The sequence below is a fragment of the Pteropus alecto genome, unplaced genomic scaffold, assembly GCF_000325575.1.
Source record: "Pteropus alecto unplaced genomic scaffold, ASM32557v1 scaffold131, whole genome shotgun sequence".
Classification (NCBI taxonomy): Eukaryota; Metazoa; Chordata; class Mammalia; order Chiroptera; family Pteropodidae; genus Pteropus; species Pteropus alecto.
Genome location: NW_006434709.1, coordinates 22,748,953 through 22,775,973, shown reverse-complemented (window position 1 = coordinate 22,775,973; position 27,021 = coordinate 22,748,953). Strand labels below are relative to the sequence as shown.

Here is a 27,021-nt window from a genome sequence, read left to right as displayed (position 1 = left end):
GCTATGGATACCACCATTCTGGTAGTAACAAACTCCATCTCATAATGTTAGAGGAAATTACTTCTGATTTATGCTTCCATTTAATAGAGGAATAGCTTCATTTAAATTTAGTGTCTATACTTTCTCTAATGTTTACATTGGCTAATCGTGGTGAGCTTGGTTACCTACCTGACCCGACGCCACTGCCTCCCTCGTATTAGCCTTTGTGAAATCCTTGGACTCAGTAGGACACTGTATTCCCTGCTTTCTCCACTTCTCCTATGTTGCTTAGAGACACGGATTCTGTATACACTGGAAACAAATTGGCTGCAACAAATTTTTCTTTATGAAGAATTAGAGTATTCCATACACCCCCCAGTTTTACAATCATGGAAATGATGAGGTTTTCATCACTACCTTATTCATCTTTGATGACTATGATAAGTTCACAGCCACTCACATATACAGGCATACTTTGCTTTATTGCACTTCACAGATAGTCTTTTTTTTTTTTTTTTTTTTTAAACGAACTGAGGGTTGGGGCAACCTTGCATCAAGCAGGTTCTGTCAGTGCCAACAAGTTCAATAATGGTTAGAATTTTTTTAGCAATAAGATATTTTTTAATTAAGGTAGATACACTGTTTTCTTAGACATTGCTATTATACATTTAACAGACTACAGTAGTGTAAACATTACTTTTATATACACTGTGTGACTCGCTTTATTGCAGTGGTCTAGAACCAAACTTGCAGTAGCTCCAAGATATGCTTGTTCTAACTCTTGAGAGGCTAAAAATTCCTTTCACCAGTTCTGAGACAAAATGGCTAATGGGCACCAGAGCAAACCCACTAAACAATGTGATTTTTCCTCTTAATAGAAAAGATCAACACAAATAACTTATTTATGAATTTGATTTTAAACGTATTGAGGTACTGGTATAACTTCTAGCTGAAACTGAAATGAAGAGAGTGAAGACAAGACAATATTCGTAGGACAAAGACGACAGGCTGATGAGCAGCTATGTAGGACATGGATCAAGAAAAGCACCTGTGCGGCCAGGTGTGTCCGGAACACCTTGGCTCTTGTTTAGCAATGCGGGGAGTATTACCCTGTCGGCAAGGAGACGGATGGCGGAGATTTAGTAACTATTCATTTACTTAGAAAGGGCCACGCTAGGACTTCATATTTTATAACTTCAGAGCTTGCGCTTCTTCCACTTACATCAGGAGAAAGACATTCTTTAGAAACAAAGCAAGGAAAAAAAGATGAGGGTAGAAATTAGGAGATTTTGGAAAGCAGATCAAGAAACAGATGTGACTACACATCTCAGCAAGATTACACGAAATCAGCTTCAGAGGCTAAATCCAACTCCTGACAGTTTAACCAGATCTCATTAAAGTAACTGAAAAAGGGGGTGCTAGAAGAAATGGCCTCAAGGAGGAAAAATAACAAAAAGCAAAGCCCTCATACCTGGTCATCCCGTCTCCTCCTCGTTCATATAGCCAAGCCAGAATGCATTCTGGGAAAGGTCACAGGGTACTCAAGCCTGCCTCTGCGCAGTAACATCCAGCCGACACTGGCTTGAGCTGACTTGGAAACCTAGTTGGAGGCAAGAAAACCAGAAGCTGACATTCTCTTAACCATATCTACTGTAGAACTCTATTTCGAGTAACAACTGTTAAGTCAGATGTCCAGATAAGGCAGGTCCTCTTCCTTCTGCAGACTTCAGTCTCTCCAATAAAAATCTATTATGCTGCCAACACCTTCAAAGTGGTAGCCAGTCTGAATCCTAGGGAGTTTGGGTGGGACTAGGATCCAAAAGAATACATCCATTGATCAGGTATATGTTACAAACCTGCCTCACGCAAGTTGCTGAGCTGGGCTCAGTCGGGAATCCAATGATGAGAAAGATACAGGCCCTACTTTCATGGGGCAAGTAACCTGGTAAAGACAATCTTGTATATTTTAGAATATAGCAAAGTCAAATTCCCTCAAAATTAAAAAATGCTAACTACATACTATAAATAGTGTATGATTTGAAATGTGAAAATATTCCTATTAAAGAATCTTAGATTGGTCATCTATTGAGACCACCCATCCATTGTTTAAATTCTATAACATACAAAAGGTAAAATTTTGATATTCAAAAAATAATGCAGAACCCATACAATGGAATTCTACTTAATAAAAAGGAACAAACGACTGATACATGCAAACTTGGATTGGGAGCACAAGGGCATTATACACAGTGAAAAAAAGTCAATCTTGAAAGTTTAACAATTGTATTTCCACTTACATAACATTCTTGAAAGGATAAAACTATAGAGAACAGATTAGTGGTTGCCAGGGGACACATACAGAGGGGAGGGGTTATCACTATAAAGGGGCAGCACAAAGAGGTTCCCTTATGGTATGAAACTCTTGGGGATGGTAGCTATGAATATATACATGGGATTAAATTACATAGAACTACATATGAATGTAAGCAAAATTGGTAGAAACTGAGTAAGGTCTGCAGTGTAGGTTACTGTATTGTACCAACATCAACCTCCTGGTCCTATTATATGTTATCTAAGATGTCACCACTCGGGGAAGCTGAGGGAAGGGTTCACCAGAAAATATGTATTATTTTTGAAACTTCCTGTGAGTCTGTAATTACTTCAAAATTAAAAGTTTAAAAAATAATGTAGAAACTTCACCTTCCCTTTATTCTTTTGAAGAGAATGTAGAAAAGAAAATGGGCCTCGATACAAAAAAAGTTTATACAACTTCTGTCCTTGTGTACATAAGGTACTCTACCTATAGGTTAAAAAAACAATTGTGAAACTGTATGCTCCCCACACCCCTTCCAGCCACTGCTCTGCTCCTACGGGGGAGGTCTGTCAGAGATTTCTAGCTCTCCTGTGGGCATGAAAGAGCCCCAGACAAGGGAGAGGAGCTGGTTAAAGGTGGCTGTAAAGTTCAGCATCTGGACAGCAGGGCATGAGACAACCTGAGGGACTGAGAAATCACCTGCTGGTTTGCCCTCCACTGAAACGCACCTGCTATATAACCACTGATGGCCTCTTGCTGTCCTCTCTCTTTGCTGGGGCATTCTGTCCCCTTCTCCCTCCTACATGTTTCACTTCTGTGTGTCATTGGTGCTCATTCCTTTTTTTGGAAACCTCTCCAGAAGCCACCTGCCGCTGCCTTCCCTCAGCTGCTTGGGCTGAATCACCTTCCCTTATTCAGAATTCACAAAATGACAAGGAAAAGAATTCCACTCTATAGCAGAGCCCTCGTGAAACTGCTGGAAAATTGAGGTTATATGATCAAATTCTCTCCCATGAGAGTGACAGGCCCCCAGCTTCATCAACAAAATCTATTTTTATGTGGCCTGCTGTTTGCCAGGCTTTGACATTTCCATTTAGAATATGAATTAATTCTGAGCCGAGCCAAAAGTCCCCTCTCTCTTGGAAGAATGTTAGGACTCAGGCCTTCACAGGACCCTGGAGCAGTGAGACCCAACCCCATTCCCATGTGATGATGGGTCAGCCTTCCTTAGGGGCAAGTAAGGAAACTGGTATAAAAAACAAAGGGCTGCAATGAAAAAGGCATTTTTCATTGTGGGTTTAGGTACTATCTGTGCTGTCTCAGGGCCCCATCTTCCTGGTCTCAGTCTGAAAGGAGAGAATAAGGGCCTTGCCCACCAAGAGCACCTGATACACAGGGAGACATCCTGGTGAACTCATGGGCTCTGCCTGCCCCTGCTCTGTGAAGGCCCAGCACTCAAGGAGCATAAGAGAAAGAGATTGGCTGTGCTTGCATCAGGGTGCAGGGAAGGCTGTTTTCTCCAGATGACTGGCTGGGGCCTTCAACACAATAAACAATGTTTGCACTGGAAGCAATGAGCAGTGCGACAGATTGTTAGGAAAACTAGGAAAGCCTGCAGATGGCTCCATCAATAAAGCTGCCATTCACAGCTGCCACTACTGAGTGGTTTCTATGGGGAACCCTCACATTAAAATAGAAGGAAGTTCTTTTAAATTACAGTAGTTAAGTACATTTTTTATTAAACATGATCAAATTTAAACACAGGGACTGTCTGGGAGAGAACTCAGGAAACCACAGACATGACCATTTGTACTGCTGGAGCCATGGACAAAGTGTGGGATATTTCTCAGGTATGCCCTTGACCTGAGGATCTTCGCTCCTCCCCATTCTGATTCAATGTTAGGGTCTGTTCTATGCCACTCATTCAGCAGCACTAGGTACACACACTATTGAACATTGGAGGGCTGGCAGGGCAGCCTCCAGGAACACAGCCCATTCCTATGCCACCCTATGGAGCCAGCCCAGTGGCTTGACCTCTGGGAGTGACATGAGTCATCATCTTTTTTGAAAACTCTATCCTATCCTTTCTTCCTTCGTGGCTTGACCTCTGGGAGTGACATGAGTCATCATCATCTTTTTTGAAAACCCTATCCTATCCTTTCTTCCTTTCATCCTCCCCTTGCTTTTCCTTTCCTTTCCTTCTTTCCTGTTTTCCTTACTTCTATCTTCCCTCCAAAGGGTGGCAGAACATTGCACCCCAAAATATGCCACTTTGGGTATACTGGTTATTTTCAGCTGTAGGTACCCAAGAAACAGCAGATGCAGAGAGAAGCTTTCTCTGAACTTTCCCTATCTACTTTAAAACAGATCCTCCAGAAGGAACTCAATTGTCAGAGTCCCTCCCTGGCAATTTCATCAACCAGGGAAGACTGATTCATCACAGGAGAGGAGACTAGAAATCCACACTAATTCCAAACTTCGTCACAAACTGCCATACTTCCCATCGTCGAAGGGCCCAAATGTCTCTCCCAAAAACCACTTATTCTCCCCCTAAAAGGCCTCTCCCCTTTCCCTATTAAGATGTAATCTTAAATTCTAAGCCACTTTAGGGGATTATTCACTTTCCCCTGGGTGTCTCCCACATACACACAAGGTAAACGTGTTAGTAAATATATTTTTCTATTAATCTGTCTTTTATTACAGGAGTCTCAGCCAAGAATCCAAAAGACTGAAAATTCTTTTTCCTCCCCTACACTGCCATCTTCCTTCATTAAAGACTTTTAAGTATAACTACAGCAAAGTGCACAAATCTTAGTACATGTGTGCATGTGCATACACACCCACCACCCAGATGAAGACATGGAACATCTCCAGCACTCGTGTCTGCCTCGTGAGCCCTCCTCCTGTCAGTACTCCCTCTATTCTGACCTCCATCTCTACAGATTAGTTTTGCCTGGTTTTGACTTTTATACAAATAGTTTCTTTTGCCTCTGGGTTTTTTCATGCAACATTATGTCTGTGTTCCTTCCGTTCCTATAGCCCCCATGACACTCTTTTCCTCTCCACTCACTCTGAAAATATTGGTATTTCCCCCATTCTACTTCCTCATTTTTACATACACTCCTTAACAGTGTGACAGACACCCATCATTTCTACCACTAACTCTCAAATTTGTATCTATCCAGTCCAGGTCACAAGTGCCTACTGGAACTCTGTCTGTGCCCACAGGTCTCACAGGCAATCCATTTTCCCAGCAGAACATGCCCTTCCCTGTGTTCCCCTAGGCTTGTACCTCCACTCACCCAGAAGCCAAGCTGAATCATCCCGAGCACTCCTGGAAACCTTTCGTACCTTCACCTCCAATGTCCAACTAATTGTCAAACTGTGTTCATTCTGCCTCTAAACCTCCCCGGGATTTATCCTTTCTCTCCAGGCCTACTGCCAATGCTCTCCAGGCCCTCATTACCTCTCAAGTGAACTCTAATAACTCTTAACTGTTGGAATGCCTTGAGCCTTTTCCCTCCCAGTATGTCCTCCATATTGGTAGGGGTTCAAAAAAACAAAAGAACACTGGATTCTGCCCCCATTGCCCCCCCCCCCGAGACAGACAGACAGACAGACAGACAGGCAGGCAGACAGACACACACACACACACACACACACACACACACACACCTACCTACCTACCTCCCTACCTACTAGAGTCTAAGCTCTCTTTGGCCCAGTCCCGGCCTCATGAGCTAGCCTAAGCCTCCCTCTCTAGTCGGAGTCCTGCCATTCCTCTCTTCCCCCATCCTTTCACGCACATTCAAGGTTCTCTCACACGTCAGTGCATGCTCTTCCCTCAGGCCAAGTGTCCTTCCACACCGTATTTTTCTGGAAACTACTTCCACATGTGATACGTACGCAATTTAAACAGTGCCCCCTCTGAGAAAGTCCCCTCAGTCCTCCCCTCACCTTCATGAGCCCCAGCCCTGCCTCTGGACAATTCTGCACTTTGGTTGTACTCATCACTCTGTGAGCTCTGGAAGCCAGGGACGGTGTCATCTTTCTAGGGCTCTACTGTCCAACACAGAATCTGGCACACAGGGATTACAGAATGAATGGTTTGTGCCGTTAGGGTTACTGATGGTGAATATGGGGCAAGTCCCCAGTCTGATAGGGAGACAGGGTGCCTATCCTCAGGTAACCCCAATTCTGTTCATGGAAAAGCCCTATGGGAAAGGACAACAGGGAAACTGATGGGCCAAAAGGGAAGAAAGTAAAACTTGTAGGAAGCCAGAGATGGCCCAGAGCACCAGAGAATTAAGAAAGATAAGGGCCAGTAAGACTTCAAGACCCAGTTCAGAAAGTGCCCAGGTTGGCTGACAGCACTAGGAAACCCCAGGCCCAAACCACTCTTGGGTATGAAGCCCAAGGCATGACTACCTTCACAAAGGGAGTCAGGCTGCTCTGTTTTTAATGCACCTGGCCCCGATTCCAGACCACAGTGAGGTTTTTCTAGGCCTAGAGCACGGCCTAGAACTCTGCAAAGACCAGCAAGTATCGCCACCACAAACTCACATTCCCAAGATATACAAGTAAGGGTATAACCAGCACCTCTGACCTTTGTCCAAACCTGGAGCTGAAGAAAGCAGATCTCTTTTCCCTATCTCCTGAGTTCTGGGGGCCTGGGATGGTCCACTTTGAGGAATCCTGAGTTGGCTTAAAAATTCTTTCTGGGTTTTAGTACATCATATCCACAATCACTCAGAAAAATAGAAAACATATGCTGGATGACAAGGTACTGGTAAGTGCTATAGCAGGGACACATAGCTTTACCCACCATTTTCCCCTACCTCTCCTGCTGTGGTTCTAGACAGGCCCAGGTGAGGACTCTGATCCATCATTTGGCAGGAGCAAGGCCACTCACTCTCAAGGCATAAGGCTCAATGACAGCTAGGTCACAGTATGACAAAGGGCAACACACTCCGCTCTCGACCACAAGGTCCTCCTGAGCAGACCATGACTTCCCTCAGCTCCCTAGGACCTCCCCCAAGGCGTGCCCGAGCTGGCCTGGGTTGGGTGGGCGACCTTAACTATTCCTTAATCTCCCACAGCCACAGGACACGTTTTTGCAAGTTACAGCCTCAACCCAACCACTAAGAGTGACTTACCCGAGCCCTCCTGCTGCATCTGTGGCTTACTCCCTCCGGCACAATTCTTTCTGATGCTCAATGAACAGGACCCAGCTAAAGGAGGGATGGGCAGACACATATAGTTATAAATCAATTTTCCAAATGACTGTTTCTTCCAGAGGACATAACTCCAGGAGAAAAGGGAACTGATATCAAGTATAAAAAAAGGCTCTTCTGTGTGACTCTAGTTAGACTGACAACTAACTGTTGGTTGGTTCACGAAAGGTTGGTTCATGAAAGCTTAATGTAACTCATGTTTTGGTGATGCCAAACACAATACAGACTTAGCCAGAAACTCAAATCTAACCTTCATTCTCTTTAATTATTTGGCCAGAATAATTTCCTGAGAGCGGGTTTAGTCCCTGGATGGCTTTAATTAAACGCCATTGAACTTTGAAGTTGACATCAACTCATAGCTGCAACTCAATTTTCAAATTAATCTGCTGTCTAACATGGAGGTTTTGTGGCCTAAGCAGGAGAGCTCTGGGGGAGAGGAAGATGGACTTGGAGCCTGGCGGTTTAACCAATTCTAGAACATCTTCCATCTTTCCCCACCCTCTCCAGTGGCAAGGCACTTCCATAACCTGTGCTGGGGCGTCCCCAAGGAAAGGGGCCTGGGCTGAGCTGAGCAACCAAGCTGCCTCCTTCCTTGGCTTTCCCACAGTCCTGGGCTCAGGCTCCATTCTCTCAACAACTTCAGCATAAGTCTGGCACAGCGGGACCCTGAAATTAACCCTGAGGCCAGTAGAGCCCTGCCCAAGCGCCTCTGCTTTACTCCTGCCCACTTGCCCTCTTCCCACTTCTCTCTCCCGGATGCTGAAATGTGTGAAGAGCCCTGGTGCAGCCTTTCTGCCTAGCTAGGCGCCCTCAGGAAACACCCCTATGTCTGAGCCAACTTCTGGCACTTCTCCCAGGTCCCAGGCTCGCTTCCTCTCTGCCTTTGAAAACCAAGGTCCATGACTTTGTCAGTTGTACTTTGTAGGCATACCAAGGCCTTTCTGCAATGAGTTTCTGCTTCTAAAACTTTTTCCCTGCTGACAGGGAGGCTACCCCATCATTTCTTACAGCCTGGGGCAGGTTCAGCCCACTTCCTTGGAGTGTGGTATTGGGAGTTGGCAGAGTCCCATCTAGCTAGTATATGTTGGGTAGAGTGAAAGGCCTGTATTTTGGCCCTGAGGTACAGCCATGTGACCATGACAAAGCTCCATGTCACAGACAAGGTCGGGGCAAGAACAGGCACGATGTCCCAGGGTAGCTGTGTCAGCACTCAAGGAAAAATATATTATCTAAAAAATGCTTTTCCTAGCCACTCTGCTTGCTCATGTCTTTCCATCGGTGCCATGAAGCAGCTTCCTGAGAAATCAGCTCTCACAGACCCCAGATCCTAAGCAAGCGATATCTAGTCTCAATTTACCCACCACAACACATCCTGCAGCAGCAAAGCACCCTGTGCACCCTGGAGCCACACCAAGGCCAGGATTCCTGATTCAAGCTTTATGCAAGAGACAGCTGATAATGGCAGAGGAGACTGCAATGACCCATTCACTCCAATACCACCTCAGGGGGTGGCTGAGCCACCCCAGTCTATTCATGTAATGAAACAGTCAGCTGATGCTGCTCACTGCCAAGGTGTGACATGTTTCCCAGAACGGAAGCCTCAGCCAGGCTCCTCTATCCACATCCAGCCAGGGGCAGCCTATCCTAAAGTAACCAAACCCCACCAGTCCCAAGGAGCTCCCCAATTGAGACAAGTGAGGGGTAATAGCGGAATTCCTCCATAACAAAAAAGATTCTTGGCCAAATGGTTTACCAACCCTAAGAGATGAGACACCCTGAAAAAGACCTAGAAATAATTTTTAAAGTAATTTTTAAAAATAATACCTAATTTTGAAATAATCAGAGTGCGTGCTTACAAAGGCAAAGCTATCTGATTCATCTTTGGGTCCCTGCACATTAAGTAAATATCTGGAAGAAACAGGATTAGTGGAACTCCTTGATGACGATGGGTCAGAAGAGGCCCTGGATGACCAAGGATGACAACCAAAGAACTTGATTAGAGGAGCACTAAAGACAGGACCCTACTTCTCAACCAACCCTACACTGCCAGCCTTTGGTGACAGATTAGAGTGAGCCAACCCATGATATGTGCAGTCAAATGTCAAATAAATGTATTAAATCACTGGGACCAGATAGTATCAGAATTTCTAAGCAATCAATCATAACTGCCCCTGGTGTATCCTCTAGCCTTTGAAGATCAATGGTCCAGAGAACCGGGCAGGCTGCCCAGAGCCACACTCATAAAGGAGAGAAAAAGTATATAAATCAAAGAAAGCTAGCTAGTGTTACAAAAGCCACTCCCAACTTCATCCTGCCACTGAGAGCTGCAAACCAGAGTCATACTGGATGAGGGACTAGAAAGAAGGAAACCTAGTCAAACCCTAAAAGGGAATCTGGCTGACATAGAAAAAAAAAAAAAAGGTATAAGTGGATACTTCTTTGAAATGAAAGAAGTGTAAAGTAGTTATTTTCAACCTTTCTTGTTCTTGTGCACCCTAAAATAATTTTGAAAATTTGTGTGTACCCTTCTGCAGATACAAGTTTAACATCTAAAACTTTTCACTGTTAAAATAGTAGTTTCTGGTATATTGTAAATAATGGCTTAAACTGTCAAGTCGCTCTTATAAATGTATCCAGTAGAATGCAAATGCCATCCCAACTGGACATGTAACTTCTTCAAGCTAAAACTATAAATCTCTATTTACAGTCAGAAATTTCTTCTTGAACTTGTATTTCCATTTCACTCTACAATTTTGAATTTGTATTTCCATTCCACCTAGAATTTACTCCCAAAACTTTACCCTAATGTAGCATATTGTTAGGCTCAAAAATCTCTTATTGATCAGACTTACAATTCTCTATAACATATTACAATTTAAATTTGGTTAAATTTCCTGTGACCATAAGGCTGTAAGTGTTAAAAAATATTTTATTCTAGATTGCATTATAATTAGTACATACCTGAACAAAACAAAAATATTGATAGCTATAAAATATGAACAACATTTTATTAGAGGGGTCTGGTTCATGTTTCCATGCATGATCCTCTCGACTGTTAAAGACAGTTTCAGCACTAATTCCATTCCTATTTTTTATTTTTACAGATATTAAGCACTAAGAAAACTTGTTCTCATAAACAGATGGGAATGTAAGTTTTTTAATAGCCATGTCTCTGAATTCTATGAACCCGAGTTAAACACTAAAAGTCATGTCATGTCAATTATCAGAATTATTCTTAATGACCAACTGACAACACAATTGTTTCTTCCTTCAATTTTGTTAAAAGCAAAGACTCAGAAAACTTTTAACTTGCAAAAAGATGTGTTACCTAGTCATTAGAGTCACATTCTCAACATTACCAGTATTTGGAATTATCCCCATGGCACCTCAGAGATGGTTTTTATACTCCAGGGCAACATGCCATGGTCTGACTAAAATGGGTGAGGGGAAAAAGATTATAGGGCCCTTGAGCCAGGTGTGTTCTCAGGCTGCTCAATTTTAGCAAATGTAATGGAAGCTGAGGAACTAAAAAGTGATTCCCTTAAAACTATCCTTGGCTGGGTACCCCGTGGAATCTTCCTACTCCCAGGGGCATGTGAGCCCAAATCAGTATTGTAAAGACTAACCAACTGGCCTGGAGGAGGTGAGGAGAGTGAATGTCCCTCTGTTAACAGCCTCTCATCCAAACAGCATTGACAAGGAGAATAGTCCCCCTCTGAGCAAACTCAACCAACCTGACAAGGGTGCAAAGTAACATGCCTAGGTGGAATAAACCTCTGAGAATACAGCAAAAGGCTCAGAGCCACCAGTTCAGGCCCAGGGACAGACTAGCCTGAGATCTTTCTCTGCATGCCTACACAGCCTGGCACCAAACAGCTAACTGACCCGGTGGGGGACCCCTGACCCAAAAGGCGGCCAATGATATTCTCTCTCCTGGAATTTGGGGCTGGTTTCCAGTAGCTAGACCACCATTTCCTACTGTGTGCAACAATAAACAGAGAAAGCTGGTCCACAGAAACAGAGAATTAAACAACTACACAGCCAAGAGTGATAGAAAGAACCACCGCCTTGGTCCCAGAGGCAGTCCTTGTAAGGAATGCCCAGCTGCACTTGGGTTCTGGAAAATTCCCCTTTCTGTATAGGATGGTTTTAATGAGTTTCTGGGATCTGCAATCAAAAGAGGTTTGGCTCAGACAAGAGTCAGTAGAGACTGTTCCTGAAGAAATCAACCTGATGGAACAATGACATTTATGGCATTAACAAAAAGTACCTGTACACAAGTGGGCAAAGTACATGAATAGCTGTACAAAGTACAAAAAAGAAATAGAACTTACCTATAAAATTTAAAAAATTTTGAAAATTAAAAATAAAAAGATTTTAAAAAATAAGAATAAATTTTAAATAAAAGATATTCAACATCACTAATTACAATAGAAAGGCAATTTAAACCAAAGAAATTTTATCACTTACCAGACTGGCAAAGATGAAAAAGTTTGATAATGCATTCTGATGGCAAAGGGGAGAAAGAACAGGCACCCTCATCACAGCTAGATAGGAATGTACATCAGCACCATCTTTTTCAATGAGGAATAGCTATTGAAATTGGAAACACACGTTTCCTTTGCCTTATAAATCTCACTTCTAGAAATTATTCTACAAATACATTTAATATATAAAATGACATGAAAAGATTATACATTAAATAGTGTTTGTAAAAGCAAAAAATTTAAGCCTAAATACCCATCAAAAGGAGACTAGTTAAATAAACTATGGTGGATTCATAAAATGGAATACAATGCAGAAAAATGAGGCAGAGAACAATATCCAAATTATGAGTAGTAGGAATGCACAGTAGCATTTTGGCAAAAATAAAGCAGGCAGAGAAGGAAAATACATGTACATGTATATGAATAGCACACACCTGAAAGTAAACAAGAGGAAAGTGGGTTGGAGAAAACACAAGATAAGCATGGAAAGCATCTTGTGTGTCAGAAAGCAAAGAATGCTCAAAGACTAGTAGGGGCATGTTAACAGGACACAAGACAATTTGGGCTGAATTGAGCATCAGAATAAATAACAAGAGATCGTTATTACATTGAATGAGAAAATTACACTGAAACTTTTTAAAGGGGGGGTACTCATCATCACAGAAAAATGTCAACAATATAGTAGGAATGACAGAAAAAAAAATTACTTTTTTATAACCACCTTAGTAATAAATGATTCAAAGAATCACCAATGAACATTAATACTGGGTATAAAGCTACTGAAGATAGAATATTCCCAGTCTCAACTATCACCCCACAGATTACTTATTAATTACAAGGAAGAAATCTAGCAAACAATATCTTAATTATCTAATTCAAGCTGCCAGTAATGAGGCAAACTGGTATCAAATACCACCTGATATAATAAGGATACCACACCATAATGAAGAATTCCTGACAAAAAATGTTTAACCTGAATTCAATTATAAAGAGACAATTAGACAAATCCAAGTTAAAGGATATTCTGCAAAACACTGGCCTGAACTCTTCAAATGGGTCAATGACATAAAGGACATTGGGGACTGTTCTGAATAAAAGGAGACTAAAGGGACATGACAAATAAATGCAATGTATGACCCTTGAGTGGACCCTGGAGCCAAAACAAAAACAAAAACCAACTGCTGATGAGACTATAAAATGATACAGCTGATTTAGAAACAGTCTGGTAGATTCTCAAAAAGTTAAACAGAGTTACTATATGACCCAGCAATTCCACTCCTAGATATATACCCAAGAAAAATGAAAACATATGTCCAAACAAAAACTTATAATCAATGTTCACAGAAGTGTTATTCATAATAGCCAAAAAGTAGAAATAACCCAAATATCCATCAACTGATAAATGAATAAACAAAATGTGGTATATATCCATATGACATACTATTCGGCCATAAACAGGAAATACATACATACTACGACATGGATGAACATCCTGATATGTACTACAATATGGATGAACCATTACACTGAGAGAAGCCAGTTACAAAAGATTGCATATTGTACGGTAATAATTATATGAAACGTCCAGAAAAAACAAATCCACAGAAAATAGATTAGTAGTTCTCTAGGGCTAGAAAGTGGGCTGGAGAATGGAAGTGACTGCTAACAGGGCTTAGGGTTTCCTCTTAGGGTTATGAAAATGCTTTAAAATTGATTTGTGATGGTTGCACAACCCTGAATATAAAACTCTGAAATGTATAAATGGGTGAATTGTATGGTATGTGAATCATTATCCCAATAAAGCTTTTATTTTTAAAAACACAACTACAAAGGACAAATTATCAGGATACTTGGGGAAAATTAAATAGAGACTATATATTAGATATTAGTATTGTTACCAGTTAAACTGGGTCTAACAACTGTATTATAACCTTATTCTTAGGAGATACTGGCTAAAGTATTTATGACTGAATCAATAATTTCATAGTTTAATCTTAAATTTCAGCAAAAACCAAATGTGTGTATGTACACAGTTGTGTGTCTATGTTTGTGAGAAAGCAAGAAAAAGATGGCAATATATTGACAACTGGTAATCTAAGTGAAGGATGTACAGGTGTGTATTATACTATTCTTACTATGGTATTGGGGGAAATACCTAAGAATAAAGTTTAGACTTGTTTAGACAAATAAGGGCTTCCTAGCCTGTGAAAATGCTATTGTTTTCAAACACCATATTTATCCTCAGTAAGAAGTCACTGTTCTTTGCTATGGCAAGATACAGACCTTTTATTTAAGATACTTCTTAAATAATGAAATTTCATCTTTTTAAGACAATATAGGGTACATGAAGTCTACCAACTGTGACAGCACAGGAAATTAATGTCTATATGAACTGTGTGTTATGGGCACATTTCAGTAAGGGGCAAGCAGGTTTCATATAAGGAACCATATGGTAATCATCAATATGCCATCAGCCTTCTATTACTTGACTTTGAGGAAGAGTTTTGTAAAGATTATCTGGTGTCCAAATAAAAAGAAAGAAATTACACTCAGATTTAAGATATCTCTGGTATTCTGAAATTATTTTGAAAGATCACTTAAAAAGACTTCAAACTTGAGATTTTTCATTCATGTATTTATTCCACAATCAAAATAAATCATAATTTAAAAGCCATAACATTTTTAAAAGGTAAAGGAGATTGTGCATTAATAAAACAGACATCGGTCTAAAGTACAGCACTAAACAGTTATTCTGTTCCCATGGTGGAATAAATACATAACAATTACACATAAAATTTCACTAAAAATTTGAGATGAGGCAAATAATCCTTTGAAACAAACTGCCCAATAAATAGAGGCATGCTGCAAATAATTTCTATTAACAATTTACTGCAAGATGGAAAAATTCCCAAAGTAACTACTAACTCAAACCCTTCATTTTATGCTCCTGGCCTGGGCTTTTGTCTTCCTTCCTCAGTCACATCCAAATCCAGAAAAGCTTCTGTACCCCACGCTCAAAAATACCACCGTAAGTCCCCAATGACCTCAGCACAGACTGCCATTAATGAGCCTGTATGCAACCTTCATCCAAAACCTCCAGGGAAATCAAGAGGCCTTACTGGAAGAACAGCAACATTTCCATGAATACTAGTTTTAACTGTCAAAAGAGCTCTGACAGGCCATGTGCAGTTCATAAACAAACCAAAATATTGCCTTCATATCTTTTTTTTTTTTTTTATAAAATGTTAAGTAGGCCATTCAAGTAAAAAAAAAAAATTTTTTTACAGAAACAATGAAAAGTAAAAATTCAAAGGGTTTATGCCAAAAAGTAAACCAGTCCTTTGCAGCCTAACTCATTTGTTTCTGGGCTGTGAAGCCATGTAGAGGGCGATCAGGCAGTAGATGGTCCCTCCCACCGTCAGCGCCATGGTGGTCCGGTAAAGCATTTGGTCAGGCAGGCCTCGTTTCAGGTGGATGGGCACACCATCGGATTTCTTGAAAGAATTATCAAGGACACAGTTGATGAGAAAAAGATTTACAATTTAGGCTAATAAAGAACAAATGTCTCTGTATCTAATCCATCAACACACTGCAATGGAAAAAGCCCTAATCCATTAAAATGCTAACTGAAATACTGCTATATTTTTTTCTAAATGTAATTAAAGCTTAAGTCCAAAGTCATTCTCAAAATGCAGCCTCAGGAACATGCATGCAACAAATTTCAAATTTCTAAGGAATTTATCACATTGCTTAACTAGGAAAAAAGCACTGGTGAATTTCTTCAAAACATAAAGGTAATTAGCAGCTAAACATAGAACTGTAGGCACAAGAAATGCTCTATATTTAGTTCTACAATCAGTATGACTTCCTGATCATTAGTGGATGAAGTCTGAGCACACTGGGTCAGTTAATAGGTTCAAATCCATTTTGTATTCAACTGCTTCCTGTCCATTAAACTGTTAAACACCTATTTAATAAGCCTCCGTAAAATATATAATCCATTATTTTGTAGTCTCCAAAATCCCTCCCCACTGCCAATGAAAGAACCCGGATACCCACTCAAGTCTTACATATCAGATAAAAAGGAATTAAATTGATCAAAAGTTCCCAAGCCGGTCCTGAATCTGGACTGTTTTTGAGGAAGGGAACACCGTCTTCCAGCATCAGTAGTAACAGACACAACCACTCCCATAGAACCTGAGACATAGCTGAGTCAATGACCTCTCAATTATCTGTATGTACATTAACGTTAATATTTTAAAATCCAATTCTGGCTTCTCTCTGTTGATCATCAAACCCAATAAAGTCTCCTCCACTTGTAACAACAGCTCAGTGAATTTTAATATCAAGCAAGCAAAGAACAATTAAAAGAAAACTCATTGCCAAAAGTCACTGCATTGTCACAAAGCCAAATATATATTGGATTATTCACAATATTATATATTATACATGCCATTGCTTCCTCCATCCAATGGATGATCAACAGCTTCATATGCAATTTGAAAACCTGCATACCCTCAAAAACTGATGAGGAAATTACCTACATAAATTCTACTAGTTTAGGGCTCAAACTAAAAACCAGAGAATTCAATTTAAGTAAAAAGAGAGAAGGTGAATAGTAAAACTAGATTAAGATTTGGTTTCATTAGAGTTTTTTAAAACCTATTATTTCATAGGCTTCTCTGTTCTAGAGTGTCTTCTCTCACCTGGAAAAACTTCTGCAGCTCTGGAACTTTGTTTTTCCCAGCATAATCATATGCGGTATAATCGGAAGTCAGTTTAGTTGGTGTGGCAAATATGATAGGCGGTGCTTCTTTGGAAACTACAGGCTTTAATCCCTGTAGGAAAAAAAGGAAAATATCAGGTTGAAAGAATGTCTGGACATCTGAACAAGACTTTCAAGAAGCAGGCTGTCTAGAAATAGCTGAGAAAGTCATTCAACCACATGAGAAGTCTCTCTAATTCTGCATTATAAGGCCTTTAATTTTTTTAAGTTTAAGGTTTAAAGTCCTTAAACTTCCAACAAAACAACCTAATCCACTTTCACAAGGCAAACCCTGTCAAGAACTCCTTGCCATTAAGATGGGGGAGGGAGAGAGGAGCAAACAACAACAAAGGCCCAATCTGAACTTGTAGAAATAACTATTTTGCCTATCTTGTTATCAAAACAGTAAAACATGTATGATCTGTATGAATTTTGGAGTAGATTTAAAAAGAAATCCGGTTGTCCTTTTTCTCCTCTTGGTGAGCTTATGTACTAACATGGAATCTCTAACCCCAGAGAGGACTTCAGAAACGTTTCAGACACACAGTAATGAAATATCTCAATCCGGAAGAGCCAGAAATGGTTAAGAGACTGCCTTTTAAGAATTAGAAAAGAAAAAGAAAAATAGAGTAACTGAACTTTCTATTATTAATAAACCCCTAAGTTTAAAAAAAAAATGCTTTAAGTGGATAAAAATAAAAAAGATGAGAACCTCAGTGTTCTCATCTGTGACATGAATATAATAATAGTATCTACCACTGAAAGGACTGCATATGAGATAATACATGCCTAAAGTAGCATCTGGCACACACAGGTATTCAATAAATATAAACTGAATGAGATTTAGGGGTTAAGACAGGTTTACTAATTGCAGCTCCCTTAGCCACATGGATAAAGGACAAACACAGGCTTAAAAGAAAAAACCTAAGAGGGAAGAAAAATGAAATACTGATACATGCTACAACGCAGATGAACCTTGAAAACATTACACTGAGTAAAAGAAGCCAGTCACAAAAAAAGCACATAATATATTATCTCATTCATATGATAGTCCAAAATAGGGAAATCTTCAGAGACAAAGTAAATTAGTGGTTACTTAGGGCTGGAGTAATGGGGGGTGAGCTGAAAGGTATAGGTTTCTTTCTGAAGTGATAAAAATGCTCTAAAATTAACATGGTGATGGTTGCACATCACCTGTGAATATACTAAAAACCATTTAATTGTACACTTTAAATGAGTGAACATATGGTATGTGAATTATATATCAATAAAGCTGTTATTAACAAAAAAGAACCTAACGGGAACTCTGATTTTCTCTAAGAACCTACGGTAGTAGATACATAGATGGTTCTCCAAAATAACCTGCAGATTAAAATAAGGAACTTAGAGTTCCAAATCAATAAAGTCACATCCTTTTATATTAAATTCTAACTAGGAAAAATAAAATTTTAAAGTTAGAAAGTAGCATTCAAGTCCAGCCTCTTCCATTTTACATATGAAAAAGGAAATCCTTTGTCCAAATTAATAGTTATCAGACCCCTGGGTGTCTGATCTCTTCCAAAGAAATTTAAGTTTACCTGCTGCTGACAAGAGACTCACTTCTGATCAAAAGACACACACAGACGGAAAGTAAAGAAATGGAAAAAGATATTTCATGAAAATGGAAATGAAAAAAAATCTGGGGTAGCAATACTTATATTAGACAAAACAGACTTTAAAACAAAGGCTGTAACAAGAGACAAAGCAGGACCCAGTATTCCCACTTCCAAGTATTTATCTGAAGAAACCCAAAATACTACTTTGAAAGGCTATGTGCATCCAAGTGTTCACTGCAGCATTATTTACAATAGCTAAGATATGGAGACAACCTGGGTGTCTATCAATGGGTAAATGCATAAAGAAGAGGTGATACACTTATACAATGGAATATTACACAGCCATAAATATAAACAAATAAAAGAATAAAATCTTGTCATCTGCAACAACACAGATGGACCTAGAAGGTATTATGCTGAGTGGAGAAAGTCAGATAAAGAAAAATACTGTATGATTTCACTTACATGTGAAATCTAAGGAACGAAACTAACAAAACAGAAACAAACTCATAGATACAGAGAACAAACTGATGGTTGCAAGGTGGGAGGAAGGTTGGGAGGGTGGGTAAAAAAGGGGAGGGATTAAGAAATGCAAATTGGTAGTTACAAAACAGTCATGGGGATGTAATGTAGAGCATAAGAAATATAGCCAATATTGTAATAACTAACTATGTATGGTGTGAAATGGGTACTGGATTTATTGGGGCGATCACTTTCTAAGTTATATAAATGTCTAAAAAAAGTAAAAAGACTGATCATAAAGCTACAGTATTCAAGATATGTAGTGTTGGCGTACAGAGAAAAAGTCACTGGAACAGAACAAAGGGTCCAGAAGTAGATTTATACATGTATGGTCAATTAACTTTTGAAAGTGTTTAAGGGCAATTTAGTAGGAAAAACGTAGTCTTCAATAAATGATGCTCAAACAAAAAAATGTTTAACTTTAATTCATAACACTAATCATATACAAAAATTAACTCAAAATGAATTCTATATGCAAATGTGAAGCCTAAAACTGTAAAACTTCTAGAAGAAAACAAAAGAAAATTTTTGTGTGCTTGGATTAGGCAACAACTCCTTAGTTATAATGCCAAAACCATAATCCATAAAAGAAAACATTAATAAGTTGGATTTCATTGAATTCAGAACTTCTGCACTTGAAAAACACTGTTAAGATAATGGAAAGGCAAGACAAAAACCAGGAGAAAAGATTCACGAATCACATATCTGAAAAAAAGCTTGTATCCAGAACATATGAAGAACTCTCAAAAGTCGATAATAAGACAACAACCAAATTAAAAAAATAAGCAAAAGATTTGGTCAGACAAATGAAAGTATACAAATGGCAAATATGAACATGAAAAGACACTCAACATCAATAGTCTATAAAAATGCAAATTAGAACCACAAGATACCACTACATACCTATCAGATTTGCTAAAATTTTTTTAAATGACTTCACCAAGTATTGACAAGGATATCAAGCAGTTGAAGTTTTCATACACTATGAGTAGGAATGGAAATGGTATAATCTCTTCTGAGAACTGGAGTTTCTTAGAAAAATTAAAAATGCACCCATACTATGACGCAGCTATTGTACTCCCAGATGTTTACTCAAGAGAACTGAAAGTTTAAGTCCACACAAAGACTTGTATATGAATGTCCACAGTTTTATTTGTAATAGCCAAAAACTGGAAGCAAGCCAAATGTTCATCAAGTACATGGATAAATCATAATATATCTATAGATCAAAATGCTATTCACAAACAAAAAGGAATAGTGTTGATACAAGCAACAACATAGATGTATCTCCAAATAATCTCAAAATTGAAAACTAATCTGTAGTGACAGAAAGTAGATCAGTGGAAGCCTAGAGGTAGTGGAATGTACATGAGGGGAGTGTGAAAGAGATCATCAAGGAATAGAAGAACACTTTGGAAGTAAAGGATATTTTCATTATGTGATTTTGGTGATAGTTTCACAGGTATTTACATATGGCAAGACATCAAACTGTACAATATAAATGTTGCAGTTTATTATGTCAATTGTACTTCAATAAAACTGCTAAAACACTCTTAGGGCACATTACAGAAGTGATGAAAAACCACCCAGTCCCAGGCTTAGCAGCCTGCAGATTATGTGTCAGACGCAGGATTTCAGATGTTGAGTGGCCCATCTGGACCATGGCAAAAAAAAAAAAAAAAAAAAAAATTCAAGTTTACCTATAACTGATAAAACCTATTCTAAAATATTGGAACCTCAATGTTACTCCCACCAGGAAAGCATTAGGATCAACAAAGCAACAAAAAAGTATTAAACTTGGCTTCTATTTCCTCGGACACAGTCCGATAAACGGTTCTGAATCACTGATTTCTGTACTGCATTTACACATTAACATGTTATTGAGTACTTACTCTACACTGAAAATGCACAATGATTAAGACAGATAAAATCTCTGCTAATATGGATATTAATGTTAAGAAATAACGGCAGCTAATATCTGAGCCCTTGTTATGTGCCCAGCAACATGTTAAGTATTTCATATCTTGTCATCTTATTTAATCTTGACATCAACCCTAGGAAAATACGACTAGTGTCTTCTTAGAAAGGAGTAAACTGGATGGGTCAGAAAGGGTAACTTGTCTGAGATCACACAGCAAAAAGAGCCAAGTGTCGAAACTCAAGCCTCTCTATAAGACCAGAGCCCTGGCTTTTAAGTATTCTACTACCTGTCTCAGCCACTGGTCCTCAACTACTGCTTAAAAACAACAATCCACGTAAAGAGAAAAGTTTAGTCTGTAAGCTGTTAGCCTACATTTGATATATAACACATTCAAAGACTCAGAAGGAGTCTGATATGGGAAGAGGGGGCCCTAATAAAGGACCTCTCTTTGACCTGGAGAATTTTAGACACTCACCTTATCTGCAATTTGCATTTTCTCCTAAAGAATGCAAAATTTAAAAAACGCTTCCTAGCAAGCATCTCCAAAGACAGTTTGAAATTGAATTCATGTTTTGACAGGACTAATGGGAAAGCATTTTTAGAAGGGATTATACTTAATTGCTTTGTTTGTTCACCCATTAAGTTATTCAAAACTACAGCAAAGTTTTTGATCAATAACATATGAAAATAGGAGTATCAACCACCTTAACAGTTTTAAATAATTTCATATTTCCATTTATAATATTGTAAAAGTTCAGAATATAGAATTTTAAAGTTACCTATCATCTCATTAGTTTATCTCGTAAATTATAAATTGTATATTCTCCTCCTATCTTTTTTCATAGGCACATTTAATATCTTTATAGTTATGTGAAATCCTACATTCTGCTTTTTTTCAAATATAAATTTTTTCTTTCAGATTTTTACACAATCTTAATTACTAAATTTACTCTTCAAATCAACCTTATAAATGAGGTATTATCAGCCCATGTTACACATGACTGAAACAAAGTTTTGGAGATTCCAAAAGATGGGATTCAAACCCACTTTTATACCATACTATCAACAATTCAGCTGTCTTGGCCCCACAGGTAAAAGGAATGAATGTGATCGGAAGGTACTTCACCTACCCCTCATTAAACCTCCTAACAAATTAAGAGCGGTCAATGTTTCCAATGATTCAAGGCAAGCTGGATGGGAGTAGCACTAAGGTTCTCAGGCGTCGACTTGACCAGGAAGCTGTATTTACAGGAAGGGACCTAGAGCAAATCCCTTCATCTACGCCTCTTCCAGCTTCCACTCTTGCTGTCCTGCAGTTTACTCTGAATGCAGAAATCAGCGATTATGTTAAAACAAAGAATGTCACTACTCAGCTCAAATCTGAGCAAAACATAAAGTTCCTACAATGGCTTTCAGGGCCCTATGAGATGTACCCCTCAACCCCTCTCCCACAACCACCACTACCACCTTACATCATCCCCTTTCTCTGCCCCAGGCCTCTGGACTGCCTTAAAACCTCCCAAGCACCAGGCATATTCCCCCTGCCTATAATGCTCCTCTCCAGGTATCCATATGGCTTGAACTCTCACCTCCTTCAAATCTTTACCCCTATGTCACCTTCTCAGTGAGACTGTCCCTTAGCCACCCTTTTTAAAACTGCATGTCCTCCCCGCTTAACCTGCTAACAACCTATCCCCTTTCGTGGTGCTTTTTCTCCACAGCACTTATCACCATCAATATACTATCTTCTACTTTTGTTTCCTGTGCCTCCCCCTACTGCAATGGAAGCTTCATGAGGGCAGGATTTTGGCATGCTCTGTTTACTGCTCCTCTTTCCCAAGACTCAGAAAAGCATCTGGCACAAAGAGTGCATTCAGTAAGTATTTACTGAATATATAAATAAGCTAAGGAAGTCTAGTTTCATCTGAATACTTCAGAACCAAAGTCATGTAAATCAGCACTTGATGGCTGAGCCTCCCATGCCTCCCACACCTCCCACAGCAATGAGAAAACTGAAAGTTGTTCTTAAAATAAGTGGACTGTAGGCTAAATAGAAATCACAGGTTTTGCTTATTAATATCGAATCTCTCAGCTGTTTTACACAATCACTACCTCTATAATTGACTAAGAGCCATTAAACTGTAATCACGTTTAGTAATTGAGTATTTTCTAGTCTGTTTTAGTTGCTCCAGCATTTTTTTAAAAAAAGTAAACATGATGCTTTTTCCTCATCAAAGTTGACTGGTCCAAAGTTTTCCTCTTCTCTTACCTTTTAGGTTTGGGGAGGAGGAAGGAAGGTGGAGAAATAAGTTATGTGAAAAGTTTTTAAATTTTAGATGACAGAAACCTATGAATTCTTTCACCCTGATTTAGGACTAGAAACAAGTTTCAATCCACGGTGGCTCAAGCCCTTCATTTCTAACTGACAGCTAGGTATCACCGCCTCCATCTTTCCCTGACACCTCACACTTCGTACAGCCAAAATTCACCTAGTTTCTCACAAGCCTACTCAGGAGGCTCCCAGTTTCTGTGGAAAGCACTACCGTCTTCCCATCAACTAGTGATCTTGAAGTCCCTAAATTTCCCTCATCAGTCACTTAGTCCTTACCTTGCAGACCTCTTGACTCTTTCTTCATTCCTACTCAGAAGACCCTGAACTATTTTATGTGTTACAAGAATCCCTGGCACTGGTCTCTCCCAGACAGATTATCCTTTAAAGCATAGCTCTGGTCATGATACTTGCTCCTCCATCATAAATCTTTCATGAAACTAAAAGTAACAAGCATGTCCTTGTTTCAACATCTGGACAAGACTCTATCACAACTTTCTACACTAAGTTGCTTCGAAAATTCCTACTCATTTCTCACAAAATTAAGTCCTATGATCCTAGGCCCTTCATGATCGCTCTCCATGCACCACAGCCAAACTTATTCAATGATTCCCCTGCTGGCCTCCTCCCACTCTCACAGTCCCCTTTACCTAGAATATCATTCTACTAGCTTAAGCAGGAGAGGGATTATTGAGTCATATGGTAAAACTAAGTTTCACTTTTTAACAGACTGCCAAATTGTGTTGCAAAGTGGCTGCACCATTCTACGTTTCCACCAGCAATGTAGTAGGGTTCCAGTTTCTCCACATTCTCATCAACACTGTTGTCTGTCTTCTTGATTTTAGCAAGTGTAAACTAATATCTTATTGTGGTTTTGACTTGCATTTCCCTAATGATTAATGATACTGATTATTTCTTCACATGTTTATTGGCCTCAATTTACTGGACACTGCATGTGAAAGTAAGGATAATGCTTTTCAATCAACCACTGGAAAATACCCTTCCCACAATTACTTGCCATCAAATTGATTTATAAATCTCTACCTATCCTATTGTTAAGAGAACTAGCTTTTCCACATTAGATTCTTTGATGCATGTTAGGTTATTCAGTGGACTTTATGTAACACTGAAAGTTACAAACATCCACATTTTCCAGAGTGCTAATGTTTCCAACAAAACTGAAGTACTCCTAATTACCAAGGTCAGAACACCTGAATTGGGGGATGCCTACCACAATCAATGTGAAATCTACAAATCATATAAAGCCTACATGTTATCACTTAACATAACATAACAAGAAGTCCTTAGTAACTGTCATATAAAGCCTACATGTTATCACTTAACATAACAAGAAGTCCTTAGTAACTATGAAGTTCAAATTCTCAAGAAAAACCATTCAAGAGGTGCTAGAAATCTGAAAGCCCTACCTGTTCCAAATGCAACTCAGGGTAATCTCTGCCCAGAGTGCCAATTTAATTTCAATATATGTTAGTCTTAGTCTAAAACTTCACTTTTTCCTTACTAGCTAATAGAACCTAGATTATGATAAACTCTACTAAAAGAACACCTACAACCACTAACAGAAAAGACCAATTGTTAAATATCCATACAATAAAAAGAACTACTAATATATGTAACATGCACTTTCAAAAATATCGAGAACTAAGCCTTACATAAGAGTACCGTATGGTTCCATTTATATGAAATCCAAAAATAGGCAAAACCATTTGTAGTGATAAAAGTCAAAACAGGGAGGTGGACAGGGATTGACAGGAGGAGTAAGAAGGGACCTTCCTAAGGTTGATGTAATATTCTATAATGTTAATAAGAGTATAGGTTACAAAGTGTATGCATGTCAAAATTCAACAAACTGTAACATTTAAGATCCATGCACTGAAAAATATACTTTATAGTAGATGCATATACGATAGAAATTTTCCTATAATCTGTAAAAAAAAAAAAATCACTGTTGACAATTCTTTAGACTTCCTCACCAATTTGGTTTCAGTGACACCAATCTTGGATTGTTCTTTTGATATCGATTTTCCTCCTCCACTCTCCCTCCATGTATCTGTAGCCTAATAATATTCCCATCTTTCCTCCCTATATACTTCTGGGTAATCTTATTCCCACCACAGATTCTACTACCACCTATGGGCTGAAGATACCCAGGTCTAGCATACTCCGTATTCATAAATCCGGCTGCCACCAGACATATTACAAGCTCAACATTTATAAACTAGATCCTTAATCCCCAACTCCATGCCTGCCTCAAAACTTGCCTTTCTTGCCCTCCATTATCCTAGTTAACAGCACATCTAATCTTAGATTGAAATCATTCTTAACTATCCCTCCCCTTGGGCAAGTTGCCGTGTCCCACAGAAAAAGGAGTTAACAATGGAGCATCCTTTACACATTACCTGAGCCCCTTACTATTCCAGTCTGCGTATCTTATCAACTCTTCCCACACCACTACGAGGATGAGAAGTAAATACAGTGATATCTCAGACTCAGCTTCTGAAGAATAGCTACCACTTTATCCAGTGTCCAACAACCGCCAAAGCCTACTAATCACTTGACACACACCTCATTTAATCTGTACTACCGCTGCCCTGAGCTCACAATAAAGCAACTTGATCAAGGTCATAAAATAAAGCACCAAAGCCAGATCTGAGCCCAAATTAAATGTATGGGTCTCATCTCTACGACACAAGCTGGAAATTGAAACTCCAATTGGCAAAATGAGTGATATCCGAATACTTTTCAGACAACTCAAATAATAGGCATCCGTCAACCGCTTTACAGTTAGGAAAGTGTAAGCTCGTTGCATGTAACTCTTCACACTCACCGGGGCATTTCAAGGAACCCGTTAATTCTCCCAATTCTGATCATACAGCCTCTCCTCGCCCTTTGCCTTCCTTCAGTGCCGTCATCCCAGCTCTCCAATCTCGTGCTTGAATGAGGCTGCCTTTGAGCTGCGGCAGTGGGTGACAATGGGCATTGAGGAGACCGAAAGCCAGACCTCCTTAAAATGGACAGGACCTAATTTCAGACTCGGTCGGGTCACATTCTGGGCCCCGCAAACCCCACGAGCCACCCCATGACCCACAAGCAAGGAGCTCGGGGTCACCTTGACTCCTCCTGACTTCCAGGCCCAACGTCCGCACCGAACCAGCCCCACCGGGGGAGCAACTAAAGAATTGGGAGACTCTATGGCCGCCGTAAGTGGATGAAGAAGGACGCCGGGAGGTGCGGGGCGAACTAAACCAAAACGCAGGCAGAAGCCTCGCTGGCTCCGGCGCCGCGACTGCCTGGCGCAGAGGCTTGGGCCGCCACCACTGTCCGAGCCGGCGCGGCACTACCCGTACCTGTGGCGTATAAGCGTCGGAGGCCCATGCTCCTGCCAATTTCTGCGTGAAGCCACTAAATTTGTAGTACATGATGCCCCGTGTCTGACTTTCCGCAGCCGCTACCTGCGCGACTGCCCCAGAGAAGGACCCTGCCTTCCCGGCGGTCACCCCCAGGCTCAGCCCAAGGACCCTGCGCCAAGAGACGGGCTGCCCGATGACCGCCTAATTTAAAATATGTCCTCTTAAGTCACATAAGAGAAGGAAAAGCCAGGTGCGCAGCGCCAAGAAAGGAGAAATAGTCTCTAAGAGAGAGCGAAAAGCCACTGTAGTGGGGTCTTTAGAAAATACGAGGTTACCGCTTTGCCTATATTTGGAGTAAGGCAGTGCCAAGACGCCCTAAGAAATGCGCAAGCGCCCAGCGCGCCGGGGCCTGAGGGATGTGCGGGGGTCAAGTAGGGCGGACTCTGGGAGCGTTCAAGGAGGGCGGGACCGGGGAAGTGGGAGCGGGAGGGTGGGGCCGGGAGC

General features: G+C 40.0%; 1 protein-coding gene and 1 long non-coding RNA gene across 2 annotated transcripts; both read right to left on the bottom strand.

Moving 5' to 3' along the window:
- Positions 1-67: 67 nt before the first annotated feature.
- Positions 68-11,924, bottom strand: LOC107195509. Its single transcript, XR_003045656.1, has 3 exons — positions 7,450-11,924; positions 1,451-1,579; positions 68-306 (listed from the first exon to the last, which is right to left on the bottom strand). It is a non-coding gene; the product is annotated as an uncharacterized LOC107195509 (long non-coding RNA).
- Positions 11,925-14,634: 2,710 nt separating this feature from the next.
- On the bottom strand, positions 14,635-26,683 carry LOC102879574 (cytochrome c oxidase subunit 7A-related protein, mitochondrial). The gene is made up of 3 exons (XM_006909643.3): positions 26,515-26,683; positions 16,721-16,852; positions 14,635-15,508 (listed from the first exon to the last, which is right to left on the bottom strand). The coding sequence occupies exons 1-3, from the start codon at positions 26,584-26,586 to the stop codon at positions 15,368-15,370; spliced, it is 345 nt and encodes a 114-aa protein (XP_006909705.1). The 5' UTR covers positions 26,587-26,683; the 3' UTR covers positions 14,635-15,367.
- Positions 26,684-27,021: the final 338 nt, after the last annotated feature.

Bases quoted from the DNA above. Each gene is read 5' to 3' on its own strand.
- LOC102879574 (XM_006909643.3), bottom strand. From the start codon at position 26,586: ATGTACTACAAATTTAGTGGCTTCACGCAGAAATTGGCAGGAGCATGG. The intron at 16,853-26,514 runs GTACGGGTAGTG...TTTTTCCTACAG, and splicing joins CCGACGCTTATACGCCACAG to GGATTAAAGCCTGTAGTTTC. The intron at 15,509-16,720 runs GTGAGAGAAGAC...AATTCTTTCAAG, and splicing joins AGCTGCAGAAGTTTTTCCAG to AAATCCGATGGTGTGCCCAT.